The sequence below is a fragment of the Telopea speciosissima genome, chromosome 7 (assembly GCF_018873765.1).
Source record: "Telopea speciosissima isolate NSW1024214 ecotype Mountain lineage chromosome 7, Tspe_v1, whole genome shotgun sequence".
Taxonomy (NCBI): Eukaryota; Viridiplantae; Streptophyta; class Magnoliopsida; order Proteales; family Proteaceae; genus Telopea; species Telopea speciosissima.
Window position 1 is genome coordinate 2746815 of NC_057922.1, and position 19324 is coordinate 2766138.

Consider the following 19324-nt stretch of genomic DNA (forward strand, 5'->3'; position numbering starts at 1 on the left):
ATCTCCACGTCCACTTCCAAGTTCCAACAGGTATATAACGATGGAACCCCAATGGAGAGCAGAGATCGAAATGGCAATGGCTTCGCGCCTTGTCGCGGAGAAGAAAAGAATCTGTAGCTTTCAAACCCTAATAGTTTCCTACTCAATCTCTGCAACACCTTCCTCTCCATTTCGAAACTTTGAGAGTACGAATTCTCTGCATAACCCCGTTGAACCCTATCGTCTTTCTTTCTGCTCGTCGTTCTCGACCTCATTCTTAAGTACAAAGACGAAGAAGAAGAAACGGAAAAAGAAAGAGAGCGCAAGAACAAAATTCGTCCAACACGAATCCACTCGCATCCAACACTTCGAAGAACTCGTCCAACGAGACGCCTTCTTTCGATTCCTCACCAGAAGCAAAGAGTTCCTCTCCAAGCAGCCCGAACACGTCCTCCGCCTCGATGACGCGGGCAAGCTCTACCGTGAACTAGGGTTCCCTCGGGGCCGCAAGGTCACCCGGTCGATCGAACGCCATCCCTTGATCTTCCAGACTTATCGCCACACAGACGGCAAAATGTGGTTTGGTTTCACTGATTTGATGGAAGATCTGCTCGAGGAGGAGAAGTCCATTATGGATCAAATGGAGGAAGATAGGGTTACTAGAGTCCTTAAGCTTCTCATGATGTCGGCGAAGAAACGAATTCCGCTGAGTAAGATTTATCATTGTCGACTTTTATTTGGGATTCCTGAAGATTTTAGAGACCGTGTTTCGAAGTATCCAGATTATTTCAGAATTGTTGTTGAGACTGATGGGAAGCGGATACTTGAACTTGTGAATTGGGATCCTGCGTTAGCTGTGAGTGCTCTCGAGAGGGATTTTATCTTAGACGAGGATCGAGTTAAGAAAGCATTCAAATTTCCTCTGAGTCATGCCAAATCCTTGGACCTCGATGAGGATGATACGAGGAAGCTGAACTTGGTGACCACGCTTCCGCTGGTTTCTCCCTACTCGGACGCTTCGGAGTTAAAGATTTGGTCTCTGGAAGCGGAGAAGTATCGGGTTGGGGTTTTACATGAGTTCTTGAGCTTGACATTGGAAAAGAGGGCGTCAATACATCATATTGTGGAATTTAAGGAGGAATTCAGTCTCACGAAGCACACTTACCAAATGCTTCAGAAACAGCCCAGACCGTTCTATCTGGCTGGGACCGAAATGAACTGGGCTGTATTCCTGAGAGATGCCTATAGGCAAGAAGGGGTTTTGATCGAGAAGGATCCGCAGGTGCTCTTCAATGAGAAGCTTTATCGTTCTGCTCAAAGCCTTAAATGAAAGAGATGGAATCGATGCTATTGACAAGGAAGGATTCTGAACTTTAGGAAGATTTTGTTTAATGAATCGATTGAAAGAACAAAAGGGAAGAGCTCGTCCAACGTGACACCTTCTTTCCATTCCTCACCAGAAGCAAAGAGTTCCTCTCCAAGCAGCCCTAGCACGGTTGGGGTTTGGGGAGGGGGGGGGGGGAGAGACAAAAGAAAGAAAAATGGGCTGGACTCTTGACTAGAACATTGATTGTGGGAGATCTAATTCACTAGCCAATACTTCTGACCTGCAGCAATGGGGATAATACTCCAAGCAGGGCCTGGAGTTATGAGGAAGTTGAGGTCGATTGAGCAATTCTTCCTGTGAGCATGAATCAGGTATCTTGCCACAACTGATAGCATTTTTAGACGCTGTTATTGCATTATTGGGGGGGGGGGGGGACTTTAGTCTTTACCTAATTTATATTCTGGACTTCTGCTCAGGTCTTGCAAGTGGATGTCTGTATTTACTCTTGGGTGATCCACTTGTTGTTAGATACTATTCTAATTCTCTTCCAAGTATTTCTTTCTGGAGTTTATCATCTTGGTTCTTAGTTACAGAAAAAATGTGGGAGGCTACTTTTATGGTTGATAGATTAGCCATTACACCTTAATGATATCTGAAGGCCCTTCTAGCCATTATGCCTTAATGATATCTGAAGGCCCTTCCAGTACTATCTGGGCGGCCTGGGTCTGGATAACCCAAAGAGTCATGCCATCAAAGTTGATTACAATGTCACTAATAATAAGTGGGGAAGAGTGGGTCTAATATTAACTAGGACATGCCTCATTGGGGAAGAGTTTTGAAGATTGAATTGCACTCGATATCTGGGTTGTAGGAGGTCTAGTAAGCTCTACCTAGCTCAGGCTACTACTATTTTCCTTTGCATTCAACCATAGGAAGGAGAGGAATTGTGAACTGGTGTGAAGATGCTGGATAAAAGTTCTTGATTTGCTTCTCTTTAGAAAGGTTTCTTAGGCTGCAGGCACGCACTGCTATCAAAGATTTGGTTAGTTGGAGTTTGAAAGTGTCTTGTTGGGGGAGGGGGGAGAAAGAAAATTGATAAGTTTTGATTTGAAGACAATGGGAACAAGAAGAATTCATCTTTTAGAGTGGGAGTTTGTGAAGATTGGATTGCTATCAAATCTTCATAAGCAGTGCTTACGAAGACTGGATTGCTCTTGACATCTGGGTTGTAGCAGGTCTAGAAAGCTCTACCTAGCTCAGGCTACTACTATCTTCCTTTGCATGGAACCATAAGAAGGAGAGGGATTGTGAACAGGTGTGAAGATGCTGGATAAAACTTCTTGATTTGCTATCTTTAGAAGGGTTTCTCAGGCTGCACGCACACACTACTATCAAAGATTTGGTTAATTGGAGTTTGAAAGTGTCTTTAATTATTTTTTTTTGGGGGGGGGGGGGGGTGGGGGGTGGGAAGAAAATCAATAAGTTTTGATTTGAAGACAAGGGGAACAAGAAGAATTCATCTTTTAGACTGGGAGTTTGTTTGCAACCTAAGAAGTTTAGAGATCTAGTTTAAACGTCTGATATGTGAATCACATGAACAATTCATTGCTACGGATATAATCGTGGAGGCTTTAGGAGAGCACGAAGCCTCATTGTTGCGGAATTGTAGGTGGGAAGTATGGTCTGGACAATTGTAAACGGGATCCTGAGAAAACATGCAGAGTTAATTGTAGGCAATATGAAGAATGTCAGAACGTGGGTGATGGTTGGCTTTAAGTGGTATATTATGTGCTTGCCAAAACATAAATGAGCTGTTCCCCCATGAAGTTAGATGTATCTTCAAGTATTTATGAAGAGGAAGAAAGAATAGTTTGGAACCCTCGAGTAAAGAGAGGCATTAATGAGCAGCAGGGGCTAGATGAGTGTCAAGAATTACCTTAAAATCGTGGAAGGGGAAAGGTAGGACCTTATAAGATAGAGGGAAGCCAATAATGCAAAATCTTTGGTCACCCTTGTACAAACCATTGTTTGCAAGTGGTATGACTCCTTCACCATTATATAATTTATGGGTTAAAGCTGGACCTACTTTGGGCCTTTATGGGGTAATTGACAGATTTTATGCGAGGTATGCCCTGGAGCTCTGTTGATATTTGCAAATATAAGTACACTATTTGACTGGGTTTCCATCCTCAAGGAGCGCAAGAGGTAGACATGCAAAGAGTGGGAAATAAGCTGATGTCCACCATGTAGAGTATATTTTTTCTACAGCTTGTGTTGTAAAGCTTGATCTACTCAGAAGTTTTTCTAAATACAAGTAAAATGCAGTTCCCTTTATACTATTGGATTTTTTTTGGTGGGGGGGGGGGGTTGGGTGGGAAAGAGGTCAGACGGGAGTCTCTTGAGTGTCATCTACATATTTATACTTGATCAAATGTGAAGGCAAAAGAACTTGGCAGCTAGGTCATTAGTAATGCATACGGCTTGCCCTAGGGTAGACTAAAAACATAGTGAAACTTTGGGATCATTCTGCACCCAAAAGGATCAAGCCAAAGGATTCCATGATAGCATTTAATGAGCATTAATTGTTGGATTCCTTCTCATCTATTGAGAGTTGTTCTCAGTCGGGTGAAATGACAATGACATGGCTACTTCTGCTTCTTATCTAAGATAAAATATACCTGGCTGGCAATTGGGTTTCCCAAGGCTTGAGCCTTGTTTTCATGAGGAGTTTCAACCAAGGTTCTTATGACTGTCAATTTCCAGCTCGTCACCCTATCCACTGATTCATTTGTCAGCAATCTGGCCCTTGTTTTGAGTGATGTTTAATCCATACCTTTCAATCCTTTGTTTCCTATTTATGCTTTCTGGCTTGACAGATTGGTGGGAGCGAAGTCCTTGCTCAGGGGCTTTCTTATTTTATGTCCTCTAACTTGCTAGATTATTGGTTTCCCAAGGTGGCTAGTCTCTTGAAAAATGTCCTCCTATTCAATTGTCTTGGGTTGTCATTGTCCTTTGGGGCTTACTTAGCCACTATTTCCACAGTCTACCTAGTTGATCTAAAATATTCTGTATCAGTAACTGACTGATAGATTGTTGGACTTGCTGACTTTCTGGATTAGGGTTTTGGATTTGGTTCCCTATCTTTTATAACTCATTATCATACTTCTTAATTGTTCTTTTTACATAGCTTTAATGTTTGAAATTGCTGAAGAAACAGTCGTGATTTGATTTTGGGGGGGGGGGGGAGTGCTTAAAATGCCATCAAACCAGTATCTTCTCGAGGCTTATAGGTTTATCTTTTGTTTCTCAGGTGTTCAGTGTTTGTTGATTTCAAATGCCCTGCACTTTTGCTGTTGTTACATAGTTTGTTAACCACCTGCTGCAATCAACCTCAAAATTTTGTAGAATCATCCAATGCAATTGTTGAGACAATGAACATATTTTATGGCTTCAATACCACCTTAAGAAATAAAACCAGCCGCCAAAGGGATGTAGCTCAGTATTTCAGGGTAAAAGTAGCAGAGGCAAATAATAGCCCAAAGGCCTGGGTTACTACTGAGGAATTCAGACCTGCTAAATATGATGAAATGACACTAGAAAAGCAACTTTACTTGAGCAGATACCATTATAAAACATATAAATCCATGATCAGAAAATTTACAAAGCTACAAACTCAGTTTAACCTTGATCAATATTCAATTAATCTTAGTATTCTTTTCCTCTTCTCCTTTCTTAAAAGTTGGGGATAAACTGTTTGCATCAGAATATAAACTGTATTAATTCCATATAGAAATCATAATTCTCCAATAGGAGGAAGAGCTTTACTAGGAAGAAGAAGAAGCATGGGATGGTGTCGTCCATTCTTTAATGTTGCTGTGATGAAATTTTCTTTTTGATCTCTAGGTGCTTTTTGGCTCGCCGACACTTGACAGTCCTGCTGCTCCGATGCCAACTGGAAGATGATTAACCTTGATCCACCATCTTCAGTGCCCTCCTGCGATATTTCAGTTTATTGTTGATGATTGTAGACTTTGTGAAACTACTGTGACCGCTTCCTGTGCGCTCTGTGGTTGGATGAGCTGCTTGTTGAAGTAAACTAGATGCAGAGGAGTCCAGTAACCCCCTTCTATAGCTGTTTTTTTATGGATGTTGCTCTCAATGGGATTTCCCAAGAGAATGAGAGCTCGAAGGGAGTTGTAGTTTGCCGCTAGCTGACCAAGTGGTTTGGCTGTGGTTATCTTGTCGTAGCTCAGGTCGAGAATTTTTAGCTTTACCCCTCCAAATCATTAATCTTATTTGCAGCCAGATTGAGTTATTTGATGAATGCATTTTGACAACCCTAGGAACATCTCAAGCAGAGATCTTGTTTAGCATAGCAGCGTATAAGTTACTTTAGTCACCTTCACATGTGAGAAAAGGAGGTACAAATGTGTTCCAACTTGTATAGGTGACTAGATCACTTGTGTTGGTGGTGCTTAACAACTGCTGTATCTTGGGGAGGCCCCAACCAAATTCAGCCTATTCAGTCCAAATTTTATCTCAGGTTTGATGGGATGCTAAGCTTCTGGTTGGGATCTGTTTTTAAAACTCAGGTACCCAATCTAGGGTAGAGTTAGGTTTTTAGTCTAACCAAAACCTAGACCTGATACGTATTGACTTCGGCTTTATGCTATTTTTGATACTGTGATGGTCTGAATTTACTAACTCTGCCTCTAGTAAACAAAATTAACATACATGTAAGTACTATACAAAGTGTCTAGGGTGGGGTTTGGTTGAGGTCACCCCACCCTATTTTTGATCTGTAGTTTTGTTTATTACAGATTTGCTTTGCAATCTGTAGAAGGTCAAACTGTCTTTATAAATTTTATAGTTTTCGTTTTTTTTGCTGGTTTCTGCCTTTTGGAGTATTCTTACAGGAAGACTAACCAGGACTTGTAGACCTAGAACTGCTCAATTTACAGAGTGTGTGATGCAGATTCATCATTGAAATGGGCTTATTTCTTTAGAAGTAAGTCTAGGGTTAGGATATATATATGTTGGGCCTTTGATCCCAAGGTTTTTTTTTATGTAATAGATCACTTTTATGGGTCTAAAGTTGGGGTACATGAGTTGCATATGGGATTGCCCGGGTGGGGTGCACCCCCTATTAGATGGACCGGGCAGAGAATTGTAGGAGATAATTTTCCGGTGAATCTCATGCCTTTGTAGATTTACACCCTTCGGTGGTGTGGGTACGTAATAGTTGCACGCACATGGGCTCAGGAAGCTTGACGTGATTAGATGGGTGGGGATGAGGGTGTCCAGAGAAGAAGGGGGGGTAGGATGTGGGGTTCCGGTGAGCGGGGATGTAGTTGTAGGTAAGGGTGTCAATTGGGACGGTTCCCGGTATTTGGGACGGTTCCCGGTATTTGGGACGGGACGGTACCGGTACCGGTACTAAAAGTGCCAATCCCAGTACCGTCCCATTTAGTTAACGGGATCAAACCTAGATCCTAGTCCAGATTACTAGCGGGACGGGACGGTACCAGTTCTTAAACGGTTCTAGACACTATAGAAAAAGGGAGAAGAAGTTTAATTGTTTCTAACAAGGCGGGTTTATTAGTGTGGTGGAATTTTTTCACTATCATGAAATCTAAGTTGTCTATTGCTTTTTATAAAGCAACTTAAATTATGAAATCATAGTTTTACTTCTTCAAACTCCCTAAGATCATATGTAATAAGTTTCTCATTTATTTAAATCTAGAGAAGTCCTACAAAATGGAAGAATCCCGTTGTGTTTCCTCTTTGATTTTCTCAAACAAAACTCTATTTATCACACATGTCACATGGTAGTATGGTACAAAGTATGAAGTGCAAAAAGGAAGAACATGGTAGATGTAGTTGGTCAAGGGAGGAGGGAGTAGCACTGTAGTAGGTTCTGTGAGGAAAGACTTCAAGCTACGGCTATTGACCCGTTGTTCCTCTTCGTATTCAAAAGGCAATTAGTGAAAGTTGTAGGGAAGGGAGATGATAGTGGGGACGGACAGGTGGGTGGGTTATAGAAAGGGGGGGGGGGGGGCGTTGTTTGTGAGTGGGTGGGTTAAAGGCAGAGAGAGAGAGAGGCGTTGTCTGTTACAAAGTTGGGTAGCTGGGGGAGAGATGGGGCGGGGGGGTGTGGGGGTGGGTCGGTTGCAGAACAGGGAGAGGTGTTGCAAGCAAGGTCGGGTCGGGTAGGGGTGGTTGAGGTGGGTTTTTTAAATTAATTTAGAGAAAGAATGCTACCTTTGCGGTGCATTGCTCCTACGCTACGCCCAGACACAGGGGCACGCGAAATGACTCTGTTCCCTAAAAAGGTAGAAATTCCAAGGGTAAGGGGGTCATTTTGCATATCCCCATGTTTGGACACAGAGGCAACGCACCCCATGCAACAACGTTCTCTTTCCAAGAAATTTAATATGTTTAGTGGTGAGTAATACACTTGGTAGGAAATGAATTATTTACTAATAGAAATAAATTTACTATATTGATAAAAATAAGGGTGAAAGTTATGTCACTCGGTTGGGTTAGACACGCCGCCCCTACACCTTGACATAGGAGGGTAGAAATGACCACCACGATCTTGTGGCGTTCTCTTTCCTTAAAAATAATTTCATTTGTAATTATTGCCGCTAAGTAAGGTTTTTAGATTTTTTTAATGATATAATAATATAATTAACAGTAACTAACGGTGGTAACCATAACTTTGTTTTTAGCGCTGGTAGAAAATTACCATGAATAGCTGGGATAAATCGCTGTGGCATATTTCGCGATGGATTCCCAAATCCAATGGTTGAAAAAAATTAATAATAATAAGGGGGTCCATCTAGAATAGAAATCCTCCAAAAAAAAAATAAAAAAATCATCCCTGGAATGTGGAATCCATGTAGAGTAGAATTTCTAGTTTTCTACCCAAGATTGTCCTAACCCCTTCCTTACTTCCCGTATTGTTTCCACCCGTATCCTTAAAACAGAATCTGGAAATAAATCTCCCTCAACACGTACCCTCTAAAGCAAGAAACATATGGACTCTCTCCCTATATTTACTCAGATACAAAAGGTTACTCACTCTTTGATGGTTTCTTTTCCTTGAATCGCAACTGCTGTATGGTAACCAGATGAAGCTGACAATATTCGCACCAGGACAATAAGCGAGAGTTTCTGGTGAATATTGGCAGCTTCTTCTCGTTCCCGGATAGCGGCAGCGTAAGATCTCTCTAGTTATGTTGGATGAACTTGAACTTGAACCCCCTCAACACTCGACACCTTTCTTTCTCCAGTATGATTCCTACCGAAGACTTTATGATTAATGTCATAAAGAGCTGGTGATGGTGTTCCCCTCATCTTTCTGGACTTGTATTACAATGATCGGCTTCTTCCCTCATATCCTTACTCTGCTTGCAGAGAAAGGATATGAGGGAACAAGCCGATCAGTGATGGTGTGTGTTCTCCTCATCATTGAAGTACAAGTCCAGTTCGGCATTCTAACACAGTCCTCAATGATAAACAATTAATTCCCATGGGATGTCTGAACTCTTTTTTTTTTTTTTTTTTCCTTTTCTTTCTTTGTTTTATCGATTGTTAATATGACTTTATTATCAAAATGATGAATAAGAAGGGGGAAAGAATATACAGACACAGCCAACACGCTTACAAACAACTCCTTGAAGAAACAAAAAGCACCCACCCGCCCAACACCCTAAGACAGTGTAATCGGAGACATCAAACAGGGGAGAAAAATCACTGCCCTTGAATCCAAGAGACTTGAATTTTCCATTTCACAACTAAATATAATAAATTCCTACTCGAACTGTGCCCTTCAAGGATGGAGACTTTGGCATTTGTCATGGATATCCATCTTGATATCCCTCACAATTAAAGGGCTTTTAAGCCTTGTTTCTTTCCAATGGGTCTAACTTATTTAGTCAGGATAAAAATAAAAGAAGATGGATACAAGAATGTGACCGAGAACCTGCGATGTAGATTTAAATCTAGTTTGTTTTGGATAGGCTCTCCTTTGTTTGCCTGGTAACTCATTGAGCCATTGTTTTGTTCTATTCATGCAAAAACAAAGTTGTCCTAGGTTCGAGTCTGGAAATAGTTTCTTTGTAAAAGTAAGGGAAAGTCTATATACATTATGACACTCCCCAGACCTCGTAGTGGCAGGAGCCTCGTGCATTTGGTACGTCCTTGTATTTTTTAATTTGCAATGTGTTAGAAATTAAAATTTTTTGAGGAGTTAGGAATGAACGTGTTAGGGTCGACTTGGGAATTGCTCCGATCAATGACAAGCTCCGAGAGAATCGTCTAAGGTGGTATGGTCATATCCAACAAAGGCCTAAAGACACCTCAGTAAGGAGGAGTGTTATGATCCTGATTGAAGGAGCTAAAAGGGCTAGGGGCAAGCCTAAAATGACAATAGAAGAAGTTGTGACGAAGGACATGTATAGTCTAGGTCTTATATCAAGTATGACATTGGATAGAGTTTATTGGAGGGTAAGGACCCACGTAGCAAACTCCATTTAGCTGAGATTCTCCTGACGTGTTGGGTTGTGCCTCTTTCCTCCATCCTTTTTTTTTAATAATAATTTTCCATCTATTTTTTTAAAATAATTTTCCTCCTTTCAGTTGTCTTTTTGCATTTTTCATTACACATCTCATCTCCCATCCCTCTATTCCCCATCTTTCATTTAACCATCGTTTTGTTTGGATCCATGTGGCCAACTCCATTAAATTGGAATAAGGCTGAGTTTGTTGTTTATTATTTTTAGATGAAAATGTAATCACACACTGACCCTAAAATATTAACCGACTTTTAGGATCGTGGAATGGCGGATATGCACAACACACACCACATGTTTGGAGAGCAAAGCAATAAGATCCAACCACGATTCGAATAATTATTGAATTATTTCTAATGTTTTTGGGCCACAAATTAATGAAAAAAAGTTGCATATATTTTTGCAAAAAATGCGACTCCTATAGGCAAAAAATGCGACTCCTAAAATGACAATAGAAGAACATTGAGTCAACTGTTTGACATTAAAAAAATACAGAACATTTCTGTTTACTTGGGAACAAATCTGTTTGTCCCATAATCAAAGGAAACATGCCTTTTATAATGTTGTTAATAAAGTGAAGAAGTTCTACCCTTAAAAAAACTATAAATAAATAAAGTGAAGAAGAAATTATCCGGCTGGAAAACCGCACAGGACAGACTGTTTTAAGACTAGAAAGGATCCATCTAGAATAGAATCTTTACGCTGGCCTACCCACTTTCGTAACTTCCCCACTGTTTCCATCCTCATATACACCCGGGGAACTACTCTGTCTTCACCCTCAATTAACTCCACAAAATCTGGAAATAAATCTTTCCTCTACAACTTGTTACGCTAGAAACTAGTTTTGTAACAGATTTCTTAAAACATGCATTCCCTAAAATCTTACACCTTATTTGCCGGGTTCGATAAAAGGGCTTTCATGAATCGTACAAAGTCGTTATATATATTATATATATATATATATACTTCGATTGTATCTGAAGATATAAGAAGTCACGGCAAAGATCGAGTCGAGATCCAATCCTAGTTGGAGTTACGAGGAAATTAAGAAAACCATCACCAGCAGCGATAGTTGCAGTTCAAAGAAAGAAGCCACGGCAATAGAGTCGGGAGGGATCCAATGCAGATTACTCTGTTTTTTAATGGCTTTTTTCTTGAACTGCAACTATCTCTGTCTGGTGATCAGAAGAAGTTGACAATATTCACACAACCAGTTGATGAAGCAATCAAGGACTAGAAGCGAGTTTCTGGTGAATATTCAAAAGTAGAGTTCCTGTTTACGGTCTTGTTGTCCACGGGTATCTCTCAAATCCTTACTCTGCCTGAGAGCGTCGTGTTTTAAAACCGGGAGACTCACTTGCCAAACCGGACATTATTGTGCCATTGAAGTGATCGCCTGGAATCGGCTGAAATTGATCTCAAGAACCCTAGACTTGGCCATTTGATCTGAAAATTCACCCACTTAATAGGAGAAATTTGGATTGAATATACAGATTCGAAACAACAGAAATCTGGATACGATTCCAATATTAATCACTCAATTCACAATCCGATTCACCAATTTTTTGAAAACCCTGATTAAAAGAAACTGATCGATGCTCCATAGTTTCTACAGGTTTTTCTTGTTATTGGTGAAACCTGATCTCAGTCCAAAAAGTGTTGTGGGGAATCTTCAGAGGGCCGAAACATGCCGGCTTAAAAATACATATGTCGACTTCGAATCTATTTCGACATATATTCAGTTCTGGTCCAAATCAGATCGAGTGGGGGTATTTTTTTTGGTTTTGGCTTCCTTATAAAGTTTTCTTATCTCGTTGAGAGGGTCAGACAAGATTTGAGGGTTTGTAACTTATTTCAGAGAAGTAGTGAAAACAGTTCTTGGAGGTAGCTTACCAAATTGGGGGTGAACCACGTAAAATCAGGTGTTGTATGTTTCTCTTCTCTTCTTTTTCGTTTTCTTCTACAAAATCCCCATTTCTGGGTGTTTTTTTTTTTGACACTCCTGGCTTGAGAGGCACTACCTTGAGCCACAGTTGTCTACTCTTAGAAGATGGAAGTTGACATGAAGAATGCTTCGTCAACATCATTGGATTATGAAGGAATTTATTGATAGCAGATGATCTTGCAATTCTGGTTTTTTATGACTTTTTTTCCCCTTTCAAGATCTGTGGTTATAGTTAAATAGATTAAGTTCAATTATATTTTTTATTTGGTTTTAGCCCCGTAATTCTGAATTTTTGGTGTGATTTTGTATCAACAAATGTTGGATGATAAACCTAAAGGTGGTGGTGGCTGTGGTGGAGGAGGAGGTGGTGTTGGTGGTTGAAATAGCATTAGAGGTTGTGGTGGTGGTGGCGCCGGTTTCATGTGCATTTTTTACTCAGTTTTCTGTTTTTTCTTTGTTTTTTGACTAACTTTTATGTTTCTTATAACTGTTTTATACACTAGGTTCGTTAAAAAAAAAAAAAAAAACAGGTGACCCATAAAAGATCAATTCCATTTCTGTTTCAAAAAAAACAGAAACAAGCTTTTGGAACGTTGCCGTGTAGAGCCTGACTGAGCCACTGTTTTGTTCCATATATGCAAAAATAAAGTAGTAAACAATGAAGGAAGATTAGTAACTCTTTAAGACCATGTAGAACTTGACTGGAATATTAGATATGGTTGTCGACACTGGAACCCACTTTGACACTCAAAAGACCCGAGTCGCCACTGAACCTACCTTCTATCGACATTGGTTATCATCAAGTCAGTTATGCATAGCAGAAGATAGATATGGTTGTCTATGGCATGGTTTCATTCATGTATTGGTATCAGATAGGTCGTTTAGGCCGATTTGTATTGGTAGCGCCGTGATCGATACAATATCAATGATATCGGAACATAGAAAGGTAAAACAGTCAAAGAAATTTAAGGTATTAGTATTTTGAGGGACAAAATAATTTGAAACAGCTGCTTCGTATAAGTGTCGGTATTGGAAAAAAACCGGATATCGGTACAAACCGATACCACAAGAATGAGTAATGAAGGGTCTAGGAAGGACTATTTTAGGAAAAGAAAAGACTGAGAGAGTGTATAGGCCTACTTCACCAAGACACAGTACTGTGTGAATTTACTTTTTAACCCCCAATGAAATGAAAATTTTCACAAGAATACTCTCCTCACCCATCAATCACAGAACTTTATCAGTGTATGGAATCTAAATTATTTTGGATTGTTCACGTGGATTGATATGTAACCACACATGCACTAATAGTGGCAATAACAACAGGAAAAGAGGAATTATGAAATGTTTACTTTACTTGACGTACAGCATTTGTATCAAGAAAGGGATCAATAATCATCTATCTTTAACAGGATAAGAAGTGAAAGAGACAATGTATAATCCATGGATTTAATTCACAGTATCGGTGAGGGTGTCCATCGCTGTCAATACCGATATTGATACTGATATATATCGGCTATAATACCGATTCCTAAAATTGTGATATAATCACAGGAATCAACCCACCTCATCCCCTTCCAAAGTAGGAGGCAGAGTTTCAAGAATCAGAACCAGATTGGTTGTATCGGCCGAGCCCCATCCTGATTTCGTCTAATCCAAAGCAGCCAATCTTTGCTACGTTTCTAAGTTTCAAGTCGATTCCGGCCAATTTTTTTTATCGAGTCCATCTAAATCAGAATTCTCCGGCACAGAAACAAACACTGCTTGATGACTCTGTTCAATGCGTGCATCCTCTTGCTGGGTCACCATCCACCCAATGATTAGAGATCAACCAAGGACCTACTCAAGATCCAGCAAACACTACTCAAGATTGATCATTCTGACTACTCAGTATTTACCCTTTTTGGTTTTTAAGAGAAGAAGAACTCTGTCCAGGAGTGTGGTCTATGCCAGCACTCCCATGAGTTTATCTCTCTCCTCCCTATATGAAAATATACCTCTGCCCCCTTATTTTGAGGAGAGAGATAGAAAACTACTTCCCTTGTTTTAAATGCAATGCTCTCAAGGATAATCAATAACTATTCTTGTTTCTAAGCATCTCAGTATCCCAACCCTGAGGAAACACAACAGAGATGCATGTAATAGTGTAAAACATTGACTTTGAGATCCGAATTCTGGAGCTAGCAGTTCAGTAACAAAATCTTGCACAGCCATAGAATGTTAATGGTATATTTTAAGTTATTTAATCCAACTGAAGATCTTAAAGGAAGCCATTTCTCCTTGGAATTATTCTTCTGGGACATCAGAATCCACATTTCAAATGTTGCACACCCTTCTTGGCCTTGAACTTTCAACCAAACAAGTGAGACATTAAATCTGTAGGATGTACTCAAATCCAACAAGAACAATTAGGTTTCTGTACAAGAAAAAAGGGTCAGGTCATGGGTTCAGTTTCAGTTAATCTATCAAAAACAAAGTTCCCACAACAGAACAGTTAATCAAATCAGGTTTCTGTAAGCTTTGGTCTCTCTGTGTCGAATCTCTAAGTGAGGTGGGATTTTCCAGTCCAACCATGAAATTTAGCTGCAATGAATATTCTACCTTTTGTGCAATTTAACCAACTTCTGACCTATGTACCTGATCTAAGAAACAACTGTTTTACATTAAATCGAACTCAAACTGAATATCCAAGGATTTGATTAGAACTAATCATTAAACAATATTTACAACAAAACAACATAAAAATCAAAGATCAATAAAAAAACACAATTTAGATAATCCCATCCTCACATCGTTGAACATTAAACAGAAACAATGTTCAACTCCAGGCATCAACCATAATTCCCCAAAGGGCTGCAGGAGTCCCACTGGTGGAGTGGACCAGGGACAGTCTCAGCCTTCAGCAATTTCTTGCGCAATGTGACCGCTCTTAGATTCAAACACAGATTTTCATGCTTGCAGCCCAAGCTTTAGTATTGCACCAAGACACGCCTCTAACCATAATTTCCAAGAAGGGGGAAAATTCCTAATGGAAAGAAGGACGTGCTGACAATTTCCGTCTTGTGGGGGAGTTTTGGTGGGTTCTGTTTGATCTATGGCTCGTTATCTGTCCAGTCCCTGCAACACTGCTCCTGTGCTTTCCGGATGAAGATGATCCAACTGTGCTCACTCGTTTCAGTGCTTTCCTACGAGAGGCCCATTCATTGACCCCAACAGCAGTGGTCACCTCCCTTGCCCTATGTGGTTTGATGGGTTGCTTGTTCAGGTAAGATAGCTGTGGGAGGATTCCAGAAACCGTCTTCCGAAGCCGGTCTTCACCAATGTTGCTCTGGATTGGATTGCCCAACAGATTCAGAGCTAATAAGGAGTTGTAGTTTGCTACTAGTTGCCCAAACGCTTTGGCTGTGGTTATCTTGTTGAAGCTTAGATCCAGGACCATCAACTTCAAGAGCCTGTGTAGCCCCTCTACATCACTGATCTTGTTTCCAGCCAGATAGAGCTCTTTGATGAGCGTACAGTATGACAGCCCTAACAACAGTTAAAGCAAGAGGGATCACTTCAAGAGTCCAACTAGGCAGCAGTAGAGAAAGCTGGGACTGCAAATGCAACCTTAATGTGAAGCATGGAACACTTACCCAAAGATGGGCTTATTCTGAACCACCATACCAAAAAATAAACACAGAAAAAAATCTTGTGGGGAAAAGAAGAGAAAAATTCAAAGGATGCCAATTCAAAGCCAGAGAAAAGGTTTGAAGGTAGCATTTACCTTGGCCAATTCGGGAGATCCGGTTGTAACTGAGATCAAGTACTCGCAGCCGAGTCAGGTCTCTGAGGCCCTCAATGGTGACTATCTTGTTTCTGGACAAGTTCAGCATATGAAGGCCCTTAGGTAGTGAGCCGGGAGTAATATGGACTGCAAATAGGGGCAAACAACAAAACAGACAAGTTAGTGTTGCCAATGTTCATAACAACTATCTGACACTTTAGCTAATAATACTTATAATTTAATGTGATACCTATGAAATTTCCTGATAAGTTGACAGATCGAAGACTTGAGAATCCTGAAATTGGAGGGATGACTTTCAAACTCATACCAGCGATATGGGCTACAGTTGAGGAAGAATTCAGAGACTGGATCACATTGTTAGCATGTAAAACTTCCTCTGAGACATTATTAGACCAGTGGTTCATATGACTTGTGTTTTTAGCTGGAGATGCATCAGGAGAAGGCGGGAATGTGATATCTTCATTGGCCATGTCTTCAGCATTGACTGGAGGAGGTGGTTGGGTCTCAAGACTGTTTACCCACTGATCGACTCTTGTCATGGATGAAGACCCTGTATGAAAAGCAACCCACTGGTTCTGGGGCCATAAGCCAGAAGCTCCATGGTGAAATTTCTTGTTCCAGTCCGGGCTGTTGTTTCTGGATTCTCCAGTGAACGATCCAGGTGATTCCATGCTGCCGAACTCCTTGGCCTGGTTCGGTTCCAGAGTGTCCGAGGAATACCCACCTTTCTGGTTTGAAGTGCTGATACTGGAGAGGTGCCGTATTTTCATGCTCCTTGACTTCTCCAGATTCCTGTGACTCCAGAGAGACAACTTCCACCAGAGTCTTCTACTCCTGGAAGGGAGAATTTGGCTTGAAGATTGCTTCCTCAGCATCACTCTGTCTGCACTGCGAGATGTCATTACTGATTCTGGGCTGCCTTGAATTCCTGCATCAAATTCCTCCTTTTTACTAGACGGAAAACTCTGCAAGTGTTTGAAAGAACGATATTTTAAAGGAGGCATCCCATCAGCCATATTCTTCAGTAGATCCCTTGTTTCAAGGTTGGAGCACGAGCGTATAAGTCCAGGAGAAGCCAAGAATTCTGCTTTGCCAATCCCGGGGTCACTAACATGACCACTTTGGATCAATTCGGCATCCAAGTCAACATCTCTCTCTGACTGATAGTCCATCTCGCGATCAATTAAATCGTCTGAGGCAATTTTTCTGTTAGTTGAGTGGTGCACTTCTCCTTCTCTTTCAGATTCGAGAGCTTGAAGATCAAAGTCTGAGAAATCCCTCTTAATAGACAAGTTTTCCTCATGCTCGTCTTCCGCTTCGTAAGCTGCCTGAGCTGCTTCATATCCAAGAGCCTTCTCGTCACCAAGCACCTTTACCTTGTGGGAAGAATTCTCTTGGATACCAATGGGAGCTGAGAAACGGAAAGAAGTTGAATTTAGTTCATTGCATTCAGTAGATTTCACTGGCTGTTTTAGCTCTACTTGTGGAGTTGTAAGTCCCTTGCTATAGTGAACAAGGTCTGGACATTCCTCCTCAACCTGAGAGCAAACAAGGCAGGAAGATAAGAAAACAAAACATCAGATACAAAACTCAGGTAGTGAAAGAATAACATAGAACATGTAAATTCAGAACACAACTGCTTTTCACCTTGGATTTCTTCTTCCACCCCACTAGCACGGAGAAACAATTGAATTTGGCCATTTCAGATAGGATACTGGTTTCAATTAGAATATCCAACAAAGAACACAAAAGGCTAGCTTCTTTTTCTTCTTTTCTTACTTCTTCTTCTTCTTCTTCTTCTTCTTTCTCTCTCTAGATTTCTGCCTAATTGGTATTACCTCTCTAATGGCTAAAAACTGAGATATAACAGACTGCAAAAGGAAACCTTAACAAAGTAGCAATTATATTGAAGAAGATAGATGCAAAGGTTAGCCATAATCAATGGGGAGATGCCAAACAAGAGACCGAGTACAATGGAAGAGCAGAAGAGCAGAAAGGAAGGGACCAATGCCTTCTGATGGAAGCCACACCTCCCTGAAGGTGCGAGAAGATTTCACTGGAGAGTCGGCCAGAGTGATAAACGCAACAGCCCCGCCCTGGAAGCTCCGTGGAATCCCTTTTTGAAAACTTGCCTGCATCCATGATGGACAAAAGCTCTCAACATTAATGAACCCAAAGAAAAATCTAATACCCACTAAAGTATATAAGAAAGGGAATCATTCTACAAAATCCACCGAACTGCACAGAGCGATGACTAAAGCTTTAAAAAAAAAACAATTTTGAGCTGGGATTCGATTAAAGGGAATAGATATGAAAGGTAGATTTAGTAATAAGAGAATAAGATGAAAACAAAAGAAACCCAATATCAATTAAAAGGATAAGAGAGATAATCTCTCAAAATCTCCTTTTGAAAAGAAAAAGGGCCTCTCCGAAGAAGAAACTCATTCTACAAAAGTTCACTGAATTGCAGAGAAAGATAAGTAAAATTTTCAAACATAATCATCCCTAACAAGCTCTGCACTCACAAATACGTATTTACCTACATACAAAGACCCATACACCACCCACAAAAAGAAGAATAAACATATACCCAGTTCTTAAAGATGAATAAGAAGTCTTTTTTTTTTTTTTCCTTTTCAGGTTGGTACCTGGTGAAGCTTCAGCAGAATGAGCGGGGGAAGATAGAGAGTAGAGGAGGAAGTAGTGGGTTCAAACAGAAGAGAGAAAACCCTCTTTATGCAGCAGAAAACATGGTGCTAAGGGAGTGAAAAGGCCTTAGAAAAGCCTGTTTGGAGAGAGCAGTTGAGGTCGGGAACCCTAAATTTCATTTTGAAAAGAAAAAGGGCTTGTCCGAAGAAGAAACTCATTCTACGAAAGTTCACTGAACTGCACAGAGAGATTATTCCGTACTGGGCGTTCAATAAAAAGGGGGGGGGGGGGGAAAACATGAAAAGCAGACTTGTTAGCATCAAAAATTTCAAACACAATCAGTCTTAAGTTTCTATGTATAAGAATTAAAATTTCAAACACAATCAATCCTAAGTTCGTAACAAAAGCTCTGTATTCATACATGTACGAAAAGAAGAATAAGCATAAACCCAATTCTGAGAGAGAGAGAGAGAAAAAAAAAAACGATTTCTTTTTCTGGTTGGTACATACCTGCTAAAAGCTTGGAGAACAGAATGAAAGAGAAGAGGCCAGAGAGTATTAGAGCAAACCCATCTTATGCAGCAGAAAAGTTAGTAGTGATGGAGCGAAAAAAGCCTGTTTGGAGAGCCGTTTTTAGTTCGAGAAGCTATGGAATTTCAGTTCACTTGGAAAACTCTTGAATGAATGGACTTATATGGTTTCCTCTCCCCACTAAATGACATCCTTGACGCGCACGATACACGGCCGCAGGCTTAAGCAGTATTATTTTAATACACGATGCTTTTAACCGTCGGATCGAGAACTCTAGAACCCGTAATGGGAAGATTCTATTTAAACAGATAAGAGCTGACTTTGCTCAAAGGGAATGGTCTTAAAGTTAGTTAATGAGATTCCAATCCAACGGTTGAGAATTGTAGTCTCACACTCTATCTTAATTCTCATTTCTATTAGGAATCAGGTGATATTCTTCCCTTGTTTGGGAAGGAATTTGAGATCGGACGGAGAGAGATTGTGGAGTTATGGGCCCAACGTCTCATCCCACGTGGTCTTATCACGCTATA

The 19324-nt window shown here is 40.5% G+C and overlaps 2 protein-coding genes across 2 annotated transcripts; one reads left to right on the forward strand and one right to left on the reverse strand.

The window, feature by feature from the left end:
* The first annotated feature begins 40 nt into the window (after window positions 1–40).
* Window positions 41–18736, forward strand: LOC122667315 (protein WHAT'S THIS FACTOR 1 homolog, chloroplastic-like). The gene is made up of 2 exons (XM_043863573.1): window positions 41–1309; window positions 18721–18736. Exon 1 carries the CDS (start codon window positions 41–43, stop codon window positions 1307–1309), a length of 1269 nt encoding a protein of 422 aa, XP_043719508.1. The 3' UTR covers window positions 18721–18736.
* Window positions 14771–18806, reverse strand: LOC122667543. Its single transcript, XM_043863852.1, has 5 exons — window positions 18774–18806; window positions 17262–17746; window positions 15844–17152; window positions 15594–15740; window positions 14771–15355 (listed from the first exon to the last, which is right to left on the reverse strand). The coding sequence occupies exons 2-5, from the start codon at window positions 17313–17315 to the stop codon at window positions 14853–14855; spliced, it is 2013 nt and encodes a 670-aa protein (XP_043719787.1). The 5' UTR covers window positions 17316–17746; window positions 18774–18806; the 3' UTR covers window positions 14771–14852.
* Window positions 18807–19324: the final 518 nt, after the last annotated feature.